The 23395-nt window shown below is 49.8% G+C and overlaps 1 protein-coding gene across 1 annotated transcript in view; it reads right to left on the minus strand.

The window, feature by feature from the left end:
- Window positions 1-23395, minus strand: part of OTOG (otogelin) — an 85717-nt gene that overhangs the window by 15574 nt on the left and 46748 nt on the right. Inside the window, exons 29-41 of the mRNA XM_006892075.1 lie at window positions 23180-23336; window positions 19732-19758; window positions 16951-17118; window positions 14765-15043; window positions 12902-13019; window positions 11446-11525; window positions 9177-10948; window positions 8547-8715; window positions 8206-8351; window positions 7566-7655; window positions 4609-4792; window positions 1928-2148; window positions 1591-1729 (exon numbers count right to left, since the gene is read on the minus strand). Coding sequence (XP_006892137.1) covers window positions 1591-1729; window positions 1928-2148; window positions 4609-4792; window positions 7566-7655; window positions 8206-8351; window positions 8547-8715; window positions 9177-10948; window positions 11446-11525; window positions 12902-13019; window positions 14765-15043; window positions 16951-17118; window positions 19732-19758; window positions 23180-23336 — 3550 coding nt within the window. The remainder of the gene's footprint in view (window positions 1-1590; window positions 1730-1927; window positions 2149-4608; window positions 4793-7565; window positions 7656-8205; window positions 8352-8546; window positions 8716-9176; window positions 10949-11445; window positions 11526-12901; window positions 13020-14764; window positions 15044-16950; window positions 17119-19731; window positions 19759-23179; window positions 23337-23395) is intronic.

The raw sequence follows: 23395 nt of genomic DNA on the forward strand, positions 1-23395 counted from the left end.
CCACTGAATCAAGATCTTTGGTTACATGGCCCAAATACGAATATTTTTGGAAACTTCCAGGGTGATTTCAAAGGGAAGCCAGCATTGAGAACCACTGATAAATTGAAGTATAATAATAGTTTCACTTTCACATAATAATAGTTCATATTCTTATATGTGGTACACATAGATATGTTCTTTTCTACATTGATATCTGTATTTATAAAATGCTGATTATTGACCCTCAATATTTATTTCCTGGCTCAGTCAGATTGACAGCTCTGAAAATCCTACTTGCACGACTTCCATGTTTTATCTGTCACATTCTAGGTGTGATCTTCCTGTGAGCTGCCTCTTGCTTTTTCTGAATGTGTTCACCTTTAACAAATCAAACTTCTCGAGCCCTTCCCACCCCAGCCAACCCCACAAACACAAATTTAACAGAAAGAAGAGAGACGAAAGGACATCACTCTCATCCTCTAGGAATGAGGGGCAAGCTCAAAAAGAGAGAAAGAGAAGTAAGCATTAAGAGAAAGGAATTCATGAGTTCTGATGGCCTAGTGGTAAGAAATTGTGCTGCAAACCCAGAGACATGCAGTTCAAATCCACTAGTTGCTCTGCAGGAGAAGGATGGGCAGTCTCCTCCTGTGCCATTTGTTGTTGTTGACTGCCTTCAAGTCGAGCATGACTCATAGCGACCCTATGAACTAAAGGACTGAAGCCCCTCTACAACTATTGACATTTATCGAAATTCATAGTTTCCGGAGCCATGTTGTTTAGGAAGTGGAGGACACTCCTGCTTCCAAACCTGTGCCATTTACTACCTCTGAAAACCTGCTGGAGAGTCAGCTATGAGCTTATCCTAGAAGGGAACAAGAACTGTTGTTCCACTTTAGAGGTAAGGAAAAACAAGTCAGATAAATTAAATCAATAAACTATAACTAATAGTGTTTGCTGACATACTTTGGGCATGTTGCAAGGAGGGACTGGTCCTTGGAGAGGGACATCATGTTTGGGAGAGTGGAGGGACAGCGCAGGAGAGGAAGAACCTTGATGAGATGGGTCGATTTTGTGAGTGGCGTGGTGGGAATGAGTGTGTTTGAGACGGCAAGGTTGGCACAGGATAGAAGGGCATTCAGGGCTCTTGTACATAGGGTCGCTATGAGTCGCAAGCAACTAGATGGCACATAACAACAAGAACAAGAACAACAAACTATAAGTAATAAGAGAGCCTTGGTGACTTAATGGTAACTAATAGTGCTGCCAACTCAAAGGCATGCAGTTCAAGTTCACCAGCTGCTCCACAGGAGAAAGACAGGCAATCTCGCCATGGGATTTACTCACTAGAGGGTCAAGTCACTTTCGACTCGACAGCACACGACAACAAGAAACAATACTTATTCTATTTATTAATGTAAATGACAGTAAAGCTTCTGGAATGGTTTGTAATTTTATTGCAATCTAATTCATAAATATGATTGCACTCCTGAGCATATCATTAACCTCCAAAAGCTGGGCCTTGACCTAAGGGCTGTGGGCCTTTTTTACTCTACCAGGAAGGAGGTGTCAGGGAAACAAGGAGGAGAGCCCCTCACCTCAGCCCGCACTTACGGCAATAATCAGAGCGCCGCCACTCAATGCACACGTGGAACTTGTGGCACATCGCCACGTACACAGTCAGAGCCACGCAGGGCTGCTGCACGTACTTGGTGTCCCGGATCCACAGCTCACAGAAGGACTCCGGAGGCACCTGGGCACAAGGGCAGGCACAAGGGTCCCTCTCCTCCTCTCCCACCCAGCCCAGAGGGAACCAAGCTCCCAATCTAGCCCTGAGGGTGACACCTCTGTGGCCTCACCCAGACCAGCACCTCCTTGACCTGGCCACTGTAGGCCCTGTCACGCCCAACCCTGAAGGTCTCCCCCCACGCAGGACCTCACGGGCACGTACAAAGCGGTGACACTCGCTGAAGGTGCGGTTGGACACCATTCGCAGGCAGGGCGAGCAGTCCGCTGTGTCGCAGCTGTCCGGGCGGAAGCGGGTCTGGCCCTCCGAGGTCAGGGAGCTGGGCACCTGCCAGCTGTCCAGAAAGGGAGCTGGGTCCTCGGCGCTGCCCAGCACAGAGCCGTCCTCCAGGGTGAGGTCATCAGCTGCATCCCCATCACAGATACCTGGAATGGGCAGGATGGTCCTGACAGTCACGCAGTCGCCACAGCTCCCAGTCAGCGCTCACTCTGTGGACTCCTCACAATTCATTAGCAATTTCCCCGCTTGATAGACCAGGGAAGTGAGGCACTGAGAAACTAGGAAACCTGTGGCGTAAGAAAATGTCTTTGTTCATAGAAAAGTCCCATTATGACATGGGAGTAAAGGAACACATTTCACATTTACTCACAAACAGTTCATGAAAATGCAGAGATATAATCACATCTACATAAAGAAAATCTGAATGTGTGTGGATGTGTAGGTATACAGAAATACACTTAATAGAGATGCATAAATGCGGCAAAATGGAAACAATTACTAAACCTGGGAAAGACATAATAGATTTCCTTATATTAGTTTTGTAGGTGAGTGACTTTAGAAGGGTAAGAAAGAAACTGATGTGTTAAGGAACTGAAAAGTAGGCACAGGGTGAAGCTTGTCTGGCGTAACAACTACTTCTGACTTCACGGCTTACCTCACCGTCTTATATACTCTACGCTCCAAATGCACATTTCTCTGGCTGTGTCTTTGCTTACGCTGCATTCTCTCCCTGAAATGCCTTTTCAGAAGTCCTTCCTCTAATGTCGCCTCGGGTGCACCCATCCACAGCCTTCCTCATTCTGTATGACAGTTGCTGGTTTACATCTCTGTCATTCAGAAACAGGGCAAGGACTGCCCTCAGAGATCTCATCATTGATCTCATCATTTCCTAAGGTTTGTAGCAATGTGCCCAGGATACCAGATGTTAATTTGGATAGACAGAAATAGAAATGAATTGGCTTCTCTTCTGACAACATCAAGCACCACTCCTACCAGCATAAAGCATGATTAAGTAAGAAATCCTCAAATTTTATCAATGATCGCAAGGACCAGCCTTTTGGCCTTGGCTTTGAGGTCCTGTGGCAGTAACAAAGTATCACAGGGAGGACCTGGCTCCCGGTTACTGCTGACTACAGCGCTCTATCCCAGTAGAAAGGAATGATGAGAAAAGGAAGGTGGTTGGTGTGTGTAAGGAGAGATGTCTGCATGAGGCAAAAGGGATATTCCCTGAGGCCAGGACTTTCTCTGTTTTGCTGTCTTCCAATCCCAGTGATGAATATATAGAAGTATTCATTGCAGCAAAATGAAAGGATGAACCTAGCGTAGACTTCCATGTGCCAGTGTGTGAATTCAGAGAATATTTTTAGTGCAGAGGTATGAGGGTGAAAGCACACAGTGGGTATAGTGGAGGATGTGCTCGTGTTATGTTTCCTTTTAATCACTTTATTTACTCATTTTTTTCTCAAAGTTATATACGTAGTTCATAAACAAGATTTACAGGTCTTGTAGTGAAACCCAGCAATCTCACGGCCCATCTTTACCCACCTGTGATTTCCACTCCCAAAGGCAGGGCCTTCAAGGTCTTTTCTTCTGTGATTGCCCCTGTATTTCTACACAACATGCTGAGGCTGGTCTCTCTTGATATTTCTTTTTTTTCATATCTAGGTGTTACTTACTGATTTTCTGCTATAGAAATGGAGGTTGTTGGTTTCGTTTTCTATCCCTTTCATTACTTTGGCCTCAAATTCTTTGGTGAAAGTTGGCTGGGTTTTTTTTTTACCTCTTTATACATTCCAACACACAAGGTAACCTAAAAGTGTCATCTTTCTCCAGACACACTTCTCTCAGGGCTGCCTTCATCTTGCCCTACCTACACTGCGCAGACTCCTGCATCGTTCTGGGGTCTCCCTCAGGCTTGCTCCTGTCCTGGAGCTGCTAGTTCCTCAAATCCACATCTTCCTCTACGTTGTTTTTTTCTGTGCCACCTAGCATCACAACCAGGGCAGTCTGTTTTGAGTGCCTTGTGGGCACCTAAGTACTGTGCTCCTGTAAGGAACAGGAGGCTCCTCCAGACTCCTTGGGTACCCCTTTTTCCTATCAAAACACAACCGGACCCTTGGGATATGCTCCTATCACTCACGCTATGGTCAGAACGTGTAGGTCCTATGTGTTGTGGCAGCTCTGCTGTGTGACTTTAGGTAAGCTACTTAACCTCTCTGAGCCCCCTTTCTTCTTCAGTTCAATGGGAATACTAATGGCTACCTCTCAAAACTGCTATGTAGATGACCTGGAACAAGTGAGATCAGAGAGTGGAAGTACTTTGTGAAGTGCCCAGGCACATGCAGACGGGAAGGATTATCTGGCTTTAGGAGGTTGTCAGGAAGCTGACTGACAATCCCTGCTGAGGTGACAACTGGCTGAAGCCAGAGCCTGCACCATTTCCCCGCTGGCCTAGGACACAAGATGCTAGGCCTCCCTGCTCTGGCAGCCCTGGGAGTCTTACTTTCTGGTCTGGCATTCTGTCCCAGTCTTCTCTGGGTGACTTGTGCCAGGAGGCCAAGGTGGACTTGGGAAATGCCCCTCCCCCCAGCTGGGCCCCACCTCACCACACAGGCCTCGGCCCTGGACCTCGCTGGCTTTACTGGCCTCCAGGATCATGAGTCCTGAGCTGTGCAGCCACTGGATCTGGATGTGTGCAGGCGTCTGGATCACGTACATGTGGCCCGTGTCCTCAATTCTGAACCCATACCTGCTCACAGGAGGCCACACTGGCTGCGAGTCGACAGTCACCTAGGGGGTAAGGGGGTCAGTATGTGAGCACAGCTTCTCCATCCATCCATCCTCTATTTGACAAACATTTGCAAGGTACTTGTTATGAGCCAATCACAGCTGCAGGAAGATGTGGCTAAGACACAGCCCGAGATCACATAGGAGAATTCTGAAAATAATTTTATAAGCAGAAAGCAAAAAAAACAGGATATGGAATCTTGATGCAAGCTGCATCTCAGTGCCCAAAGAAACACCCTCCTGAGCCTTTCTAATTGTTTTCTTCTTTCCGGGTTCTGCTCTGATCACTCCCTCTGAGAGACGTTCCCTGTGTGCCTACTTCTAGTCAGGTGGCCCTTCTCTACAGACTCCCCAGCTCCGTGCTGACCAGTGAGGCAGAATCCATCTGCTTCTTCATCAAAGTCTCCAGGGACTGTGAGTTTCTTGAGGATATAATTATACCTGGTTCATCTTTGAATCTCAAACACCTGCCCCTGGGCCTGACAGTAACTGGGGTTAAATCAATGCTTATCAAATAAGAAGGGAATCCCTTCTCTCAAACACTTTCTATTTATGTAAACTCAATACAAGCTCTACTATATATTGTCAAGGTTGACTTTAGCTATGTCATACATTTTTAGTTCAACCCTGTAGAAATGTGACATTAAAGAATTAGAATGAAAAATAATAATGACATAAAACCCTACTCTGAAGCAGGAGTGGCATCCATTTCCTAAATAACATGCCTCCAGAAACTCTATGAATTTCCATAAGTGTCAGTAGTTGTAGGGGGGCTTCAGGCCTTTTATTCATATTGTTGGTACAAGTCGTGCTCGACTCGAAGGCAATCAACACCACCACCATACTATGAAGATTCACTGTGTTATATTACTTACCTTGCAAAATATCCAAACCTTGAGCCACTGACAACCCCAGCCCAGGAGTCCAAAGACTTGGTGATCTTGGAAACATTCCTGGTGTCACAAATGGTTAATTGCTGGACTATTAACTAAAAGGCTGGTGGATCAAACCCATTCACAGGCATCTCGGAAGTAAGATATCTGCCACCAAGTGCCTTGAAATGAAGCAAATCCTACTCTGTGTACACACAGGGTGACCTTGAGTCAAGGTGATTCACAGCAACTAACCACAAGAGAATGATTTTGGCTCTCTTCTATAGAATCATTTTACTTTATTAATCACTGAGACTTACTTAAAATAAGAATATATGGAGTCTTTATATAAAAAGTGTCTGCACTGGAATACAGAGCGCTAGCCTAGGAGTCAGAATGCTTTGAAATCTTGAGAGGAGCAAAGCCAGGCGCTCTGGGTGGGAGCATCCCAGACAGGAGTGAGACAACTGCTAGACGTCCCAGCCTCCACAAAGGTGGACTTATGTGAAGCTAACAAAGCTTCAGTTCCGAGGCTCCTCACTTGTACAAGCCCTGAGTAGTGTGGGAAGGCCCTATTATCATGTTTACATGGCCATCTATTTTTGCAAAAAGTATTAAGTATTTTAATCACAATAATTAAAGCCACTGTCTCTTGCCATTCATGCTAACTTCCTCTGTCACAATACCCCTCTTGGCACACTTCCTCCCTTGGCATTAGAGCAGCCACTAGCTTTCTAAAGATATATTCACTTCTAATTAAAACCACTTCTGCATATACCTAGATTTGTATGATGAGCCCTGGTGGTGCTGTGGTTAAAACATTCAGAGGCTAACCAAAAAAACTGGTGCTTCAAAAGCACCATGCATTCTGTGAGAGACAGATTCAGCCATCCATTTCTGTACCTTTGCAGTCTGGGAAACTCTTTGGGGCCATTCCATTCTGTCTTCTAGGGCTGCAACAAGTCAGCATCTACTGATGACAGTGTGTTTGGTATGAAATTTTGTATTAGGGAGCCCTGGTGATACACCAGTTAAATGCTTTACTATAATTGAAAAGTTAGTGGTTTGAATCCACCCCACAACTCTGTGAGAGAAAGAGCTGGCTACCTGCTCCCATAAAGTTTATGGCCAAGAAATACCTATAGGGCAGCTCTAGTCTGTCACACAGGGGTCTTCTAGGAATCTTCAGCTGAGCACCAATTTTGCCTTGGAATGCTTGGGTGGTATAAATGGCCGTGTGCTCACCTGCTAAAATGCAAGGTGAGAGGTTCGAGCCCATCTGGAGGTACCTCGGAAACCAGTCTGATGACCTGATCCTGAAAAACTAGCTCTTCTGGACTGAACTGTGTCCCTAGAATTGCCTGTGATTATAATTCCATCTGGGAACGGATTGTCTCTGTTATGGTAACAGAGTAGGACTGAAACTGCATATATCATGAGTCAATCCAAGCAGCAGAGATTGGGGGAAAACATTGGCAAAGTATGTGAAGATAACACAGGAACAGAAGGTCAGACCTAAGACCCTCTGGAACCAGTAGCGAGAGAAAGCTTTTCTCTAGAAAATACCCTCAACTCAGACTTCTGGTCATCTAAACTGTGAGAAAATATATTTGTTTGTTAAAGCCACCCAGTTGTGGTATTTCTGTTACAGATGACAGAAATTCTAGCTACGATGCGAGCCACTGAAAGCCCTGTGGACACAGCTCTTCTCCGACACACGTGGGGTCGCCAAGAGTTACACTCAGATTCAAGGGCAGATGATTTAACTTCGAGTTATTTCCTCCTAAGAGGTCCCTTCCGTACACCCGCCTCCCATCCTATATAAGGCTCAGTCCTCACCACTGTGGACATCCAGCCTGTCCACGGGCTGTCATCCCTGGAGGGCTGGCTCTTGATGCACTCACCTTCCTGTTGAACCGGTCAATGGTGACCTGATGAGCCACGTGTGTCACATTCAACATCACCAGGCAGAACGGGGGCCAGTTCAGGTGCCCCTGCAGAGAGAGCCCCACGCATCAACCCGGAGCTCCGGCCTGCTTCCTCTGCCAAGTGAGCAGGTGCAGCAAGTGTGAGCACACTCTCCCCTCCCCGCTATGCCAGGGGCACCCATCCGGACTGTGCAGATGGTGCACAGAATCCCGTGGAACATTGCTAGCTCCACATGACCTCATGCAAGCCCAAGGGGTGGGGAGGCTGCTCCATCTGGCTCGTGGGACATCCTAGTAGGTATTCCCGTGCAGCTGGGCCCCAGTGGCCACAGGACATCCTTGAAGCCACCGGGCCTGGAGGAAACTGGGGCAAGCTGGGGGTGGTGCAGTGCTCAGGGTGGTCCGGGAGGTGGCGCACTCCTCTCTATGACCACTAGGGGTTTCTCACCTGACCTGAGCCAGGAGAGGCCTCCAGTCTGGGAGATTCCACAGGGAGCTGCTGTAGGGGGGCCTGCATGTGCCCTCTCTTCTAGCACCCCTCAAAAGCTGATTCACTCCCCTACAAACCTAGTCAAGTCCCTGGGCCCCAGAAAGAAGAGAAGCAAGGGGCGGTCACCAGGTTGGCACTTTTACAGTCCAGGACGTGGACAGTAACCATCTCATTAGGACGCTTGCTGAGGATGTAGATGGCCTCCTTGAACAGGGCCACATGGCTCCCATCAAAGGTCACAAAGCTCAGGTCAGGGAAGATTGAGCATCGGCCTGGGGAGTGGGGCAGGAGACAAGAAGAGGTCAAGGTTGCCATGGGCAGGTGCTCCAGTGGCCCTGGAGGTCTGGAGGGCCACTCAGGTCAGGAAATCTCTGAGTATTTGAAGTAAGGATTATCCTGAACTGGGGAGCACGCAGACCAGGGTAGAGACCACTACAGGATAGTGTCACAGAGGGGACAGAACTCACAGGCACACTCCCAGAGGGGGCAGCAGTGGTCCCCGCCCATGCGCACAGCAAGGCCCAGAACCCCACAGAGAGGGGGTGCTGCGCTCTGGGGACAGTGCTGGGACCGGTTCACACGGATCAGCTGACCCTCCAGGCAGATGTGGCGGACACAGTCCTGCTCGGCAATTGGCTGGGGAGTGGAGGGACAGTGTAAGTGCCATCCCAAAGGCTACAGTCACTTACTCCACCTCACCCCTGCTCCCCAAGGCAGTAAGGACACAGGACTCCCGCCCCGCCCCCCACCCCCCGGCCCAGTGCAGGTTTCAGCAGAGAAAAGGACCTAGAGTTAAAACTATCAGGAAATAGTGTCCTCATCCTCTATCTGCCCAGTAGGTTTGGGGTTGGGCACAGGTGACCAGGGACTAATTCTCTGGGATCTGTTTCTCATTCAGACCTGAGAGCCTCCTAGGACACAAGCATGCACACTCACTGGCTCACACTCAGAAACCCAGGTACAAATGCATACACACACACACACACACACACGTACGCATGCACACGCACAGACACACATTGGCTCATACCAGCACATACCACACAGACAATAATATCCCCACATACACATGGCCAGAACCCTGACAGGTGACTCACGACACAGATGTCTGATGCATTAGCCTCCATGCCAGTTGCCGGAGCCTCAGGCAGGATGTTCTGGGCTGGGGCCGAGCGCCCAGTCTGCTGGGTGGTAGCCTCGCCCACTGGCTCCACTGGGGGCTGAGGTCCTGCTGGGGTTCCATGGGCCTCTACCAGCTGAGGGAGCAGAACCAGTGAGCTCTCCCTGGATGCAGTCCTGGCCGAGACACGGCTGGGGACATAGGATGTGGACACTAGAGGCACTGTAACAGCTCGGGGACCCTCAGCCTCTGTCACTAAGGCGGCAAGAGTGTGGGCCATGGCAGGCATGAGCTCTGTGGGCTCACCCAGGGCAGAGCCATATGCCAAGGTGGACAGATACATTTGCTTGGACAGTGTGGTCATCTTTTCCGTGGTCCTCTTTCCTGGGGTGACTGACACTGTGGAGGCCACCACCTCAGCCATGGCCACGCCCCCAGACGTTGGTGATGTGGCTCCCAGGAGGAGTCCTGGAGCTGTGCCTATGGTCTGGGGGGCTTCGTCGCTGGGTGGGTGCACTTGGGCAACAACAGCTGGGCTGAGAGGCAGGGCTGGGCTTGGTGTCTGAGCAGGTGGCGTTGTGGCCATGGCCAGCGATGTGGCCCGCTGCTGGAGTGGAGAGGTGGTGACAGAGCCTTTGGGGCCAGGTGTGGCCACTGGGGCAGATGTGCCCACCTTGGCCAGAGGCAGGCTGGTGTCTGGAGGCAGGCCAGAAAGGAGCTGGGATGGGCGAGTTGAATCCAGAGACACAGAGGGTGTGGTACCCGGCCCGTGTGCAACTGTGGGCTGACTGGCAGCAGCTGGGGTCTCAGGGGGCCGGGCCAGAGGCCTGGTGGCTGTGGTAGTTGGCAGAGCTGGATGGGACAGGGAAGCAGGGGATGGGCCTGGCTGTGGCAGGCCCACGGGCTGGTCGTGCCAGGCTTCCACCTTCTCCGTAGGTGGCACCACCTCCATGCTCTTGCTTGTGAAAAGACTGACTGGAAGCGGCTGTGCTGGAGTTCTAGCCGGGGGTGCGGAGCTGCTGGGGCTTGAGGTTCCCTGGGCCACAGTGAGCTGGGTGGGCTCTGTCTTGTTTATGCCTTTGGTTGTTGCAGGTGTCAGCAAGGCTTTGTGGGACCCTGAGGAGGTGGAGGGCCTGGAGGTCACTGCTGGGGGAGCCACAGACCTGGAGGAGGGACTTGCTGGCCGTTCCAGGCCTGAAAAGGGTTGTAGGGGTGTTGTCCTCACGGGCAGAGAGCCATAACTCGGAACTGTCACAGCTTTGGTCAAGAGTGGGAAGCGAGGTGCTGGGGGTGACCGGGATGAGAGCGTGATGTTGGGGCTCTCTGTGAGGGTCAGAGTCACCTTGGTTGTCTCCAAGGCAGCGGACCCCACACTGGATGTGACCTTCTGTGGTAAAAGGTGGAGGGATGAGGGCTCTGGAGTGTGGAAGATGGTCAGGCGACTGGTGGTCACTCCTTTGCTGGCTGGGGTCTCAGTGGGGTGGGCGGGGAGGTTGGATGTGGTGAGCCCCTGTGGCTGCTGCAGGGTGGAGCCTGGTGGCTGTGTTGACCCCTTGGTGGCTGCCACAGGTTGGTGCAAGGCCGTGGTCAAAGGGGCAGCTGTGGGGAGGGCTGGCCTGGGAGTCGGGGCACCAGGAGCTTCTTGTAGAGGGTGTAGCTCCTGGATACCAGGGGTGGGCAGCTCTTGACTGGGAGGCTGGGTCTTGTTGCCAAGAGTCTCTGAGGGGGCCCAGACTGGTGGCTCCACACCTGAGGAAGACAACAGAAAGGGGCTTAGACAGGTGGAGGAGGACTGCAGTCCAGGAGGTCACCACCAGGCAGGACTGTAACAAGGCGCTCGTGGACTGAGTCCTGGAACAGCTCTGCCAGTTAGTCAGCCTGCCTGGTCAGCCCAGGGACCTCTGCCACATAGTGTTTGCTGACACCACAGAAGCCAGCAGGTCTGGACTTCGCCCCCAGCCTCAAACCTGAGCCATGGTCAAGATTCAGCTTCAGAGATTCTGCTACCCCTGCTCTCAATCCAGATATACATCCAGTCCTTTCCCCTCTCTGGCCCTCATTGTTTCTCTCAGTGAAATGGGAGAATGCACCAGATGGGGTTCCTATGTGTTCTATAAAATTCTTATTCCAGAGGATACCTGTGGTGGCCTGGCTTCTCCAGGGCTCTGTGGGCTGTGCACAGGGACAGGACAGTGAAGCTGGGGAGTTACAAGAAGCCAAGGGGGTAAGAAATCCTGGGTACTTACAGTCCTCCAAGTAGACACATCGTTGTGTTACTTCATCCAGGACCTTCGGGGTGGGACAGGCAGGAATGCATCCCTCCACTCTGAGAACAGAGCAGGGAGCTGTCAGTAGTCTGGGACATGGAGCAGGTCACTCTCCTTATCTGGATGGATCACTGTTGTTATTGCTGTTATGTGTCAAGTCAGAACTGACTCATAGCTGTAGGTAGCTACAGCAGGTTTTCAGAGGCTGTAAATCATATGAGAAATGATTGCCCATCTCTCTCCTATGGAGCAGCTTGTGGATCCAAACTTCATTCCTTTGCGTTGGCAGCTCACCTCCTTACCCACTAGGCTATTAGAGCACTCGGGAGAGATTACAGGCTTTGTCTTGTATTAATGCACACACATGTGTGTATGTTCATACGTACTTAAGTACACAATCACATTAGGCTCTATAGAGACACTTAACAAATACACACAGGATCGCACTGCCCAGGTATGTATACTGCACACTCCTGCAGAGGAACTCACACCATCAGGGAAATATACATGCACCAGCTCCCTTCTGCACATAACACATGCAAGATGCAGAAAAGGCGCGTAGGACTCTCCCACCATATTCTCTCCACATGGGTGTTTTCTTGCACAAGCTTCTCCAAGAAGACAGGACTAAAAATTATTCACATGTACGTGCCTACACAAAGACACACACACACAAGCATCTGTGTGGACACACTTGTGCACACACACAGCTGCACAAAACACCAAACACACGCAGCTGACAAAGGGCACGCACACAGGATGCGGTCCGTGTATATTTGATTACACACACATGGAGCTCTGTTCCTTGCACATGACGCCCAGATATATACGTATGAACATGAAGGCACATTCATCCCGGCGCCCACATTCTCATACACACAACAGATGAAGAACACGCACACACAGACATGAGTACAAGAAGTTCACACTATGGAACATGTTCCATTTCCCTGAGTGGACCTTGAAGCCAGATTTGTGCGTTAAGTCAGAATAGTTAGCTTTGGTTTGTGTCTAATGCCAATCAAAAGCTTATCTTTGTATTTAATATATAATAAACATTTCTATGTTTTGCAAAAACATTAAGAAAGTACTTCCAGAGACATTGAAAACATTCTTAACATAATAAGGCAGTAATAAGAATGCTTTGGTGTGCATCTCAAAATAGCATTTATTTGTTAGAACCATTGTATGTACCTTGAATTTTTAACATAACATACTTTATAGAAATTGGTTCATAACTACAGGTTATGTGTAAATCATATGTATATAATGGAAGGACTGCTTATATACATTAGCTAGAATGCACCCTCATGCAGACTAGACCACATCCACTGCATCTAAACCTATTAACACATACACATAAGTAGGCTCAAACACTCGGGTACACACACCTTGACTCCATCTCCATAGTCCTTCACCATCCCTGTCACCGTACCTGGGCACATCCTGGCAGCTGGCTGCCTGTGGATCCCGGCAGGTCTGGAAGCAGGGACTGGCACAGGCATCATAGCGCCACTCACAGATGGGGTAGGCAGCCCCCAACGGCTTGGCATCTAGAACGGTGAACATCCTGGTGTCCCTAGGCCTAGACTGAGGCTGGGCACCAGCTCCAGGTCAAGGGCCAGAGGACAGAAGGAATCCCAGCTCACCCTGTGTTCTCCTTGCCCCATAGAAGGGACAAATGGACCCAAGCAGGAGAAACAGGATAAAAAGTCAACACAAAGGGCAGTGGTAGTCAAGGTCCTACTGGCCATCTGGCTGCAGATGGGGAAGAAGGCTGCTCTTACCCCAACCTTACCCTACCCTACCCTGACCTGTTCTCCCTCTTCCCCAAGAACTTCTATGAATTAGCATCCTGGTAAACTGACCTTGGACATGGAGGGTCTTGGAGGGTTTGTCTGACCCTTGTCTTTGTTGCCGTAATATACAACAGTAACAGTCAACACTTAGTTTGCAACAAGGAAAAACCTCACAAATGAAACAGGAGCACTGGGAAACTGAGACTCTTCCAAGAGAGATTTGCTCTTGAAAGAGGCTCTGAGACCAGTGCTTTGAGGAGTCAAGGATCTTTAGGGAAAGATCCATGCCCATGGCAGAGCTCCAAGTCAGACAACACTTCAGGCCACCTCGCACAAGAGACCAGAGGCTGAACAGGGAGGCCTGGCTGCACAGGTGGGGCAGCCCAAGCTACCAGTCCTTCCAGACGCCGTAACTACCATGCGGTATCTATGAAGAAATACACTTTCCAAAATCCTTCAGATTAGAACCAAGAACCTTTATTAGAGGAGCACTGCCTTGTGTGTTAGCCTGAGCAAAGGCCCAGTTAATCTTCACAGCCTTATGAAGCAAATGATCCCATTTTACAGGTGAAGAGACAGAGACAGGGAGGTGGAGGTTCTCCTCCCAGTGTCAAAGTCTGGAATCTGAATTTGAATTCAAGACCAGCCATCTTCAAAATGTGAGCTTATAACCACTCTGCTTGGTTCCTTCCAGAGAGGAACACAAGCGTTCCCCTTATGGGCAAGTCTCATTCTCACCGGCAGTGGCAGGCCTGACCTGGTTGGGGTTCTATGAGCAGATAATTGCTTGATATAAAAAGAATGAGTTTCCCCAGCCCTGGAGTCTGGGTAATGAAAAGATGAAGAAGCTGGCTGGAGACACATATGTGGACATGTAAACAGACAACATATAGCACCTGATATCCATGCAGGTACAGACGTCCCTGCGTAAGAGCGGGACAGTGAGGCCAGGCTGAAGCAATCCAGAAATAATGATGGCTTCTGGCTCGGGGTGACACGGGCTGGGCGCCCTTGGCCTTAGCTGAAAGTTGAGGAGCCGCCTACCTATGTCCACTCAGGAAGAGGGGATACTTGCTGGCTCCTCAGTGGCCTGTGACCCCACTGGGCAGTCTGTGAGCTCACGGAGCAGGCATGTGTTCCCGTCAGCAAGAAACCTGAGCCTCCAGCTACGCAAACTGCGGCCAGGCCCACTTTCCCCTTCCTTTCCACAAAGGCTGGGGTATTTTTAGACCACTGGCCTATGACAGGAGGCAGGGCCCAGGAAAGGGCCTCTAGCAGCTGGCCAGACCCAGGCTGCATTGTTCAAGACTCTCCCAGCTGCCAACATGGAGGTTGGGCCCTCTCCCCTTAAGGGGTGGGATGGTGTGGTCTCCTGGATCAGGGCAGTGAGGATGCTGACTTTTAGAGGCAAGTGGAGGACAGAGGCAGGGAGAGGACAGGAAGGGCAGTAGAGTGGAGAGGACAGAGGGGCTGAGCGTGAGAGTTGGGTGGACACTCACCCAGAAGGTGGAAGAGCATGCTCCGGCGAAAGGCCTCTGTGTGCTCGTAGAGCCGCAGGACGAGTGTGGGGCCTGACGCATAAAGGAAGGAGCCAGGCTCTGCCAGGGCCTCCAGGGCCACCAGGCCGCCTTGCCACGGCCCCCGGTGCAGTGAGAAGGTGGCATGGTGGGAGAAGGCATCGCTGGCCTGCCACTTAGCCAGCTCCAGAGACCCATTGGCTGTGACATGGAGGAAGAAGTTGGGTCTGTCAGCTGCCTCCAGGGACACCATGTCAGGATCTGCAAAGAGTCACATGGGTAATGAGTAAATGAGTAATGTCAGCATAGAGAAAGCTGAGGAGTGTCTGTGTGTGCGTGTGTGTGTGAGAGAGAGAGAGAAAACGTGTGTATGTGTGTGTGTGTGTGTGTGTGTGAGAGAGAGAGAGAGAGCGCGCGCGCATGTGTGTGTGTGTGTATATATATGTTTGTGTAAGGTAACATCCAGGCCAACATCTGCACTCTCAGTGACTCACCCTGCAGATTAACTGGGCCCTGCTCCCCTTCCCCTGCCGGCCTCCCCTCAGCCCACTTTTTCGGCCTGCTAGTTGTTCCTCACTCACATCCTCTCTGCCTGAGACACAGTTCCTGTTAGTCCCTGAAGAGTAAATTCCAATCCATGGTACCCTCAAGAGTTGTGTGTAGGGTTTCCAAGGCTTGGACTTTTTGGAAGCACATCATCAGGCCTTACTTCTTTCTGAGGTGCTTCTGGGTGGCTTTGAACAGCTAACCTTTTAGTAACAACTTGCTACTACTTCCTATCGTAGCCCAAGCTCCTATTACCAAGGTCATCATCCACAGCATGAAACATTGGCTGTTCCAGGGCTGGGCAGGAGTGAGGCGGTCCTTTTCCTCTTAAAGGTTTTTCCTGGGCTGCCCACTCCCCTCAGAATCAAGTCTCAACTCCTGAGTTTGGCCTGTAAGTCCCATTCTGACTTGTTCAGCTTTCAGGAGAACGTCATGTATTCCAAGTCTAGCCTTCTCTGACTCCTTAAGGTGGGGACTCATCCCGACCGTTCCTGTTGATCCTGTAACTGTCTTTGATTGTGTGTCTCCCCAGTTAGACTGTGTGCTGCTGGTGGACAAGCACTGTTACCCTCCGCGTTCTCTCTGTCCACGGAAGATACAGATGGACTCAGGCAGAGAATGTGATGGAAACTAGCCATTTGCCCACTGCCTCCTACTGTAGCCCCAGTTCACATTACCAAGATCACCCACAGCCAGGGTGATGCTTACATCCCTAACTTCCAAATGTCCAGCTCCACACTGGGCATGGAATTGGAGATCAATGAATGAAAGGGAGACAGTGAAGAGAGAAGAGGCAAGGAGGCCAAGAAAGGAAGAGAGAGATGGGGGGCAAGAAGGGGGGGAGACAGAGCTTCTGAACCAGATAAGTAGCAGACACAGAGAATCTGAGCACTTCCTGGGATGGGTTGAGAAGTCTCTGGTTTCATCCCTGACTAGAGACGGTACAGGGACTGGAAGAGAAATCCTGATGGCAGTGATAGGAGGGAGAGCAAAGGGCCATAAAGTGTGAGGCTCTAGCACAGATTGAAATAAGGATTCGGTGACACAGCATTTATCACAAATACCACCAAGGTGCCACCCCGACCAGGCAAGACTCTACACTGCCCCCTATCCCACCCCGAAGCCTTGCTGAACCCTGAACAGAGGACAACGTTTCCACCCTGCTGGCAGCCTGAGACCCAGTGGCTGATCCGTGCGTCCAGTCTGGCATCCCACCAGCTCAAACTCCAGGGCCATTAGAGCCCATTCTCCCACTCACAGAGAAGGCACCAGCTGAGAGAGCAACTGGCTTTCCCTGGATGTTGAGGTTGATCCAATTAGCCAGTCTCAAACCAGGGAGAAGGGAGGGAGGGGAGCTGGGAGAGAGGGAGTAGTCATTTCCACCTAGCTTTTCTTGTCTGTGTTTGGAGAGAAAATGAAGGTGTCATTGTGGAGAGCATAGGGGCTGACCCAGGAGTCTTCAGCAGGAAAGGAGCCAGAAGGCTATCTCCCGCCACTCATGAGCGTGGTGGAGCCCCATGCTCCTCTGGTCACTACTGACTGCTCTTAGGGGCTTCGCTCCTCTAGTCCAGCACCCGGATCCCTCCCCAGAGGGCTGGATGGGGCTGCAGTGTGGGCCTTACCATGGGCTTTGGCCTTGTACAGGGCAGCTGTCAGCAAGAAGTTCACACTGTCCCCTGGTGCCATGTCTTCTGTCTTCAGTAGGACCACAGCACTTCCTGATGCCTTCCAGGCCACCAGGGCACCACTGGCTGCCAAGCTGGCCAGCTGGTAGGGACCTTTGCCTAGTGCTAGAGAGAAGGGGGCCAGCCATAGATTCCACCTACTGGACCTCTGCCCACCTTCATCTCCACCCATCTCACCAGTCAGAGGAAGGGGGAAAGGGCATCATCTGTCTCTCAGCCTAGTCCCGGGGGACATGGATTTCATTGAGAAGGAAGGGACAGGAACACCGGATTGCCAACTGACAGGAGCTGACCCTCTGCACCTGAATCATTTCACAGGGAGCTTGAACACGACACCCCTAGGAGGCATCCAGGTCCCCAGATGGCTCTCTAGGAGCTGGGAACTCTACATTATTACCTGTGTTCTATTCAGAGGCACCTCTGGGAGAAGATATGAGACCTGGTTCTTGCCTCAAGGTATGAAGACTGAGAAGGCCCTCACTCAGTATCAGTGTTTATAAATATATAAACACAAATGTGTGACTTTCATGCTTTTGTGATATCCCTGTAGTTGGAGTGGGATATGGGTTTGCTAGATAATCGCAGTAGCCTCGTTACCTACCTTTTTGGCACTGCTGTGATGCCCACTCTAATGTCTCTTTCTTGTGGCAGCCTGAGTCACATCCCTAACCAAACTCCGTTCTGGCAACTAATTCTTCCATGGCTCCCTATTACCCTCAGCACAGAATCCAAGAGCTCAGATTTGAATTTGGGACCTCTTTACAATCTAACTTCTGTCTCTCTCACTGCCTCCCCTACTCCCCTAGCCTCCTTCTCCTGTCTTTGCTCTATCTCCTCCCTGAGAAAGCTGCACTGCTTCAAACCTCTTTCCTCATGCAGCCCCACCCACTCAGTGACTTTGTGTCTGGTGAGCGAACACCTACTCAATCTCTGGGGCCAAGTGCAAATGCTACCAAGTAAGCCTTCCCTGCACCCTCATCTGTCACAGGGAAACACTGTCCCTCCCTGAGGCTGCCACACCAGCCCTCAGAACATACCACATGCGGACCAGATCACAGCTCTTAGGATATGGATCCGGATCATAGTTCTGCTTCTGGCCCCTTCCACATGGGAGACAGGTGGTGTTGGGCAATGCTTAACAACCAAAGATCTCTTAAAAAGGGGCAGGGGAATAAGAGAACCACTATTCGTAGTGTTTACTGCTTTCCTTAGTGTAAATACACCCACGATGGTCAATCCCAAGGCCCCAGCCGAGTGCAGAGAGAAGCTCCAGTCACTGATTCTGGTCCGGCACCACAGGGCTGGGCTTGATTTATTGTTGATTTCCAGCCCCCAGCTAGGGCCTGGACTAGAGAAAATGCTGGTGGAAGAGCAGAGCAAGGGATGAGTGGGTAGGTGGGTGGGTGGGTGGAGGATGCAGGAAACAGCTTGTCCTTTGTCAGTTTCTGTCACCCAAAATGCCACAGAAGGGAGAAAACAGCTCAGAGCTGTCTTGTTAAAATGTCTTGGGGTCCTACTGCCTGATGTCAGACAGACTCTGCCTGCCCCAGGGATTGTCATTCCACCATTACAGATTTATTCCTTCGTGGGTTAAGAGTTTGGTGTCATCAGGAGCCTCTTTAGGGAATGGTCTGGAAGGACCACAGCCATTGTGAATGATCACATCATAAGCCAGTCCAGCCTTCATCATCACAGACTCTCAAACTGGAAACTTTGTCTACAGTCTGTCCCTCTGTCCCTCTCCACTCCGTTCTCTGTACTCTTACCAAGACAATGCTCCAGACCAAAGCCTGATAATGCAAGAGGCAGAGTGAAGTCTATACCCATACAGGCCTGCTCTTGTCAGGATGGTGCCTTGAAAGGGACAGAGGCTCAGAAGTCAAAGATGGATGGTACTAAGGATCTGTCAGAGTGTCACCTGGGCCTCATTGTGTAGTTTACAGTTGTTGTTGTTGTTACATCCTGTTGCGTCAGAATCACCTCATGGCTAACCCTTGAGAGGGTTTTCACAGGAGGAGATTGCCTACCTTTCTCCTATAGAGCAGCTGGTGAATTCAAACTGCATACCTTTGGATTGGCAGCACGACTCCTTACCACTAAGCCACCACAATAGACCGCTATCTGTGGACAGTCCTAATTAGTAATTCAATGGACTAATTGGCTCTCCTGCTGGACATCCACTTCCTTTGGTGGTGACCTGCATTTTCACCCTAGACACTGAAGTCTATTCTATACCCTGAAACTTTAACCTGTAGCTTGAGGCTAAATAAAAAAAAATCTAATGTAATAGGTTGAGTCAGGTTTTACACCAGTCATTGATCTATATTTGCCTTTGCCAACTAAAATTTTTAGGAAACCCAAGATGGCATTTTGTGGGCCTGAAGCGCTGGCTTCTGAAGGTCATGGCACACAGGGACAATTATGGCTTTTGCTTCTTGGGAAAGCTGCCCTGTTTGAGCACAATCCTCAGGGAGCTTGGCCATGCTTGATCTGGCTGGGACCTGAGCAGGAAGTATGAGAGCTGCCAGGGACAAAGCGCCCTGGGGATCCCTGGGCCCTGCAGTCGGGCTCTCTTCACATGATAGAGTCCCAGATGGTTAGAGGTCCCCCCTGACTCCTCTCCCAGGGCCAGAAGCACCTTAAAATGTTTGATGCAGCTACAGGACAGGCTTGGCAATGCCCAGATCCCCAAGTTCCCACTGAAAAGAGTGAACTTACCTTTATTAAAGAAGTCACAGTCATATGCTGAAAGAGAGAGAATAGAAGCTTCTTAAGAGCCAGACTAGGGCCTGGAACAGATGGACAAAGTCAAAGCTTCTCCAGCATCCCAGATTTCCCTCCTTCCCCACGAGCTAGGCCTGACCTGATTTGCAAACTCCAAGATCCAGGGAGGGTGACAGGATTCAGATGTCTGAAGACTGTCACTAGGAGGAGGAAATCTAATAACTCCTGCCTCCAGCACAAAGCTCAGGCCTGGCCCACTGTGGTCATTCAGCATGTGTTTGTTGAATGAACATATAAATGCTGAACAGAAAGGGTTGTTTAGCCCTGAAGGGCAAAATGGAAATCAAGGCACGGAAACAACAATGAGAAATGCTGCAGAAGACGCTGAGCTCCTCATCCACTGAGGAATGTGAGTTCTCAGTCGAAGCTTATTCGTTTGAAACCTTGGGTGGAAAGAAGGACAGCGGTTCTTCAGGACACAAGGTTTCCTCTAGTTCCAGGAGTTTCCCTTAACGCTGCAGAAAGAGCTCTCCAACCAGGAGGCTTGGGGAAGCTCCTGCGAACATGAGCTCAGCGCACCCTCTAGTGGTCTTCCCCAGAATCACAGTCTACTCTCCAGGTACCATCAAGTCCTTTGGGCTGTGGTGAGGGCCAGGAATTGTTGATCTTGGAAGGTGCACTTAACCCCAGAACAAGGCCAAGTGGACATAGAATAGAGGTGTAGGAAGGGCCAATCTCACGTAGGCATGGCCTGGAGTATGCACTCTGTCCCATACCTGAAACACAAGCCTCTGTATTTGGCACTGCTCTCCAGAGTCAGGAGACCTACCACTAAGCCACCATGTGGTTGTGCACCGGCACCTGCCTTCTGGGCCTCATTTTCCTCATTTACAGATTCAGAAGTTTGAATCCGAAAATTAGAAGCCTTCAGGCAGACCTAGATTCAAACACCGTCTCTCACACTCAGAAACTGCACAAGTTGGGACAAGTTACTTAACCCCTCTGAACCTCAATTTCTTCTTCTCTACAGTGGGACCAGTACCATGCCTGCCCCATGGGCGTGCCAGCACCTGGACTAGAAGGAGACACTCACCTTGCATGCAAAACGTAAGGGGATGCCACATACTCAGTCATAAGATTAACAGCTGTTTAATGCAATGATTTTTAAAAATAAAATGAATGCAAACAATCCACGATGAACTGTACACCAACAATCTGAACAAAGGCGGAATAGTGACAAAGGTTCACTGAGCCATAGTGAGGCCGAGGCAGAATGCTACAATCAGTAACACTAATCTTGTACTTCTAAATTTTGCACCCAAAAGTGAGTGTCTGCCTCACCTCACACACCTCTCCCCTGATCCAGACCCTGAAAATTAGCTGAGTTGGCACCCACAGGGAACAGGTACTGGCACACAGCAGGTCCTCAACACAAGTTAGCTTCCTCTTCTGGAAGGATTTCTATCAGAGAAGTCGAGGGAATGCAAGGCCGCATATGGACCCAGGGTATCTGGAGCAGAAAGGTCTAAGGGTTAAACACGCAGGAAAAAAGAGAGCTCTGAGACTGATCTCTTCCTTGGTGTGGCAGCTCTTACAGCGAGGAGAGTGTTCATGTTCCCAAGTGAAGCTGCAGCCCCAGCCCCAGTATGGAGCACAGTGAAAAGTGCCTTCCATGCATTCTCATGAAAAGGTCTCAATATCCTGTGAGGTAGGTATGGTTATCTTCTTCTCTTTACTACAGATGACGAAACTCAGCCGGTAAGGAACGTGCCTCAGGTCACAAAGTTTGGTAGAGCCTGGATCTGAACCCAGGCAGTCTGACCCATGAGCCTATGTAATAACCACTGTCCCCCAGAGTAAGGTGTGCTCATACCCTACTCCACAGGAAAATCCACTGGTCTGCAGGGGTAAGCACATATTTGTTGTTGTTATTGTTAGGTGCTGTCAAGTATGTCTCATAGCAACCCTATGAACAACCTTACAATCTCTGACACACTTGAGCCCATTGCTACAGTCACTGTGTCAATCCACCTGTGTTCATAAGGTTTTCAGAGGCTTGCTATTTCAGAAGTGGATGGCCATTCCTTCTCCCTAGTCTGTCTTGATCTGGGAGCTCTACTCAAACCTGTCTGGCATTGGACACTCTGGTGGCACAGCCTTTAGCATCACAGCACCCACAAGCTACCTCAGTACAGAAAATTGACAGACAAGTGCTGGACTACTAAGAACAATGATTAACATGCAAGAATACACATACACATATGAGTTGGTTCTAATTAAAAGAATACAGCAATGGTGAGGGAATAGCCATGATAGCATATGCAAGAATAAGCACATAATTCATTCAGAATTAAAATTTGTGTCTGTTCTGTGATATTTACACAGCGGACATAAGCCCAGCAAATATTGTGAAGATATTTCAGGTTTAGGCAGGGTTTCATCCTATTGTAAACAGGGTCTGAGTTGGAGTCAACTCAAAGGCACCTGACCAGAACAACATTTACAGAGGAGGCGTATACATGCATGTAGTTATGTATGTGCTAAAGTTCTTTATCTTGATGGGGATATATCATTCAAAAGGCTTGCAAATCACTCATGCTTTCAGTAAACTAATGATTTGTGCTTTCTCTGATAGGGTTCTAGGTTTCAGTTGACAGAGTTTTCTTATATATATCACCCTATTTGATTCTCACAATATATCCAGTGTGGAAATCCATTCATATTTTTCAGATAAGAAAATTGAGCCCCAGAGAGAGGTCAGATCACTTATCTGAGGCTACACAGCTTACAAATGAAAAGTCTGGGTCTGAAACTCCCAACTCTTGACTCCTCTAGCAACATGGTAAAGAAGAATGGTTATCTAAGGATTAACCTCAGCTCCATGACTTATTTGAATGATTTTGGGCATGTTACTCCAACTGTAAAATAGGAATAAATAACCCCTAGTTCATAGAGAATTAAAGGAGTCCCAGCAGTTGGAGTCTGGCACCTGGTAAGTGCTCAATAAACACCAGCTAGAGTATTGAATGTACCATGGACTGCCAAGAAAACAAACAGATTCATCCTGGAGAGGGTTAAACCAGGCTACTCCTTAGAGGCAAGGATTCTGGGGATTCATCTGACATACTTTGGACATGTTGCAAGGAGGGACAGGTCCTTGGAGAGGGACATCATACTTGGTAGGGTGGAGGGACAGAGCAGGAGGGGAAGACCCTCTATGAGGTGGATTGATTCAGTGACTGGGGTGATCGGGATGGGTGTGTCGGAGGCAATGAGATTGGCACAGGCTAGAGCAGGGGTTAGGGCTGTTGTACATAGGGTCGCTATGAGTCGCAAACAACTCTACGGCACATAACAACAACAACAAGAGTAATGGTATCCAGCGGCCTGCCCACAATAAGGCCCCACTGTTGCCCTCTATGTGACGGGCTGAAGCACTCACGGCAGAGGCGCGGGGTCCGCCAGTCAATGGCCACACCATGTTGGCAGCACTGGTGGGCGTAGGCTGACACGCTGGCACAGAAGCAGTCACAGTCCCCACCTCGGCTGCACCCACATGTGTCTGTCAGGCAGTTTGAGTAAAACCAGGTGACATCTACCTGAAGAAAGTAAAAATTCAGAAGTCAAAGGTCAGAGGTCAGAGCTTAACTCTGAGACC

The sequence above is a fragment of the Elephantulus edwardii genome, unplaced genomic scaffold (assembly GCF_000299155.1).
Source record: "Elephantulus edwardii isolate Elephantulus edwardi_28Jun2011 unplaced genomic scaffold, EleEdw1.0 scaffold00109, whole genome shotgun sequence".
Taxonomy (NCBI): domain Eukaryota; kingdom Metazoa; phylum Chordata; class Mammalia; order Macroscelidea; family Macroscelididae; genus Elephantulus; species Elephantulus edwardii.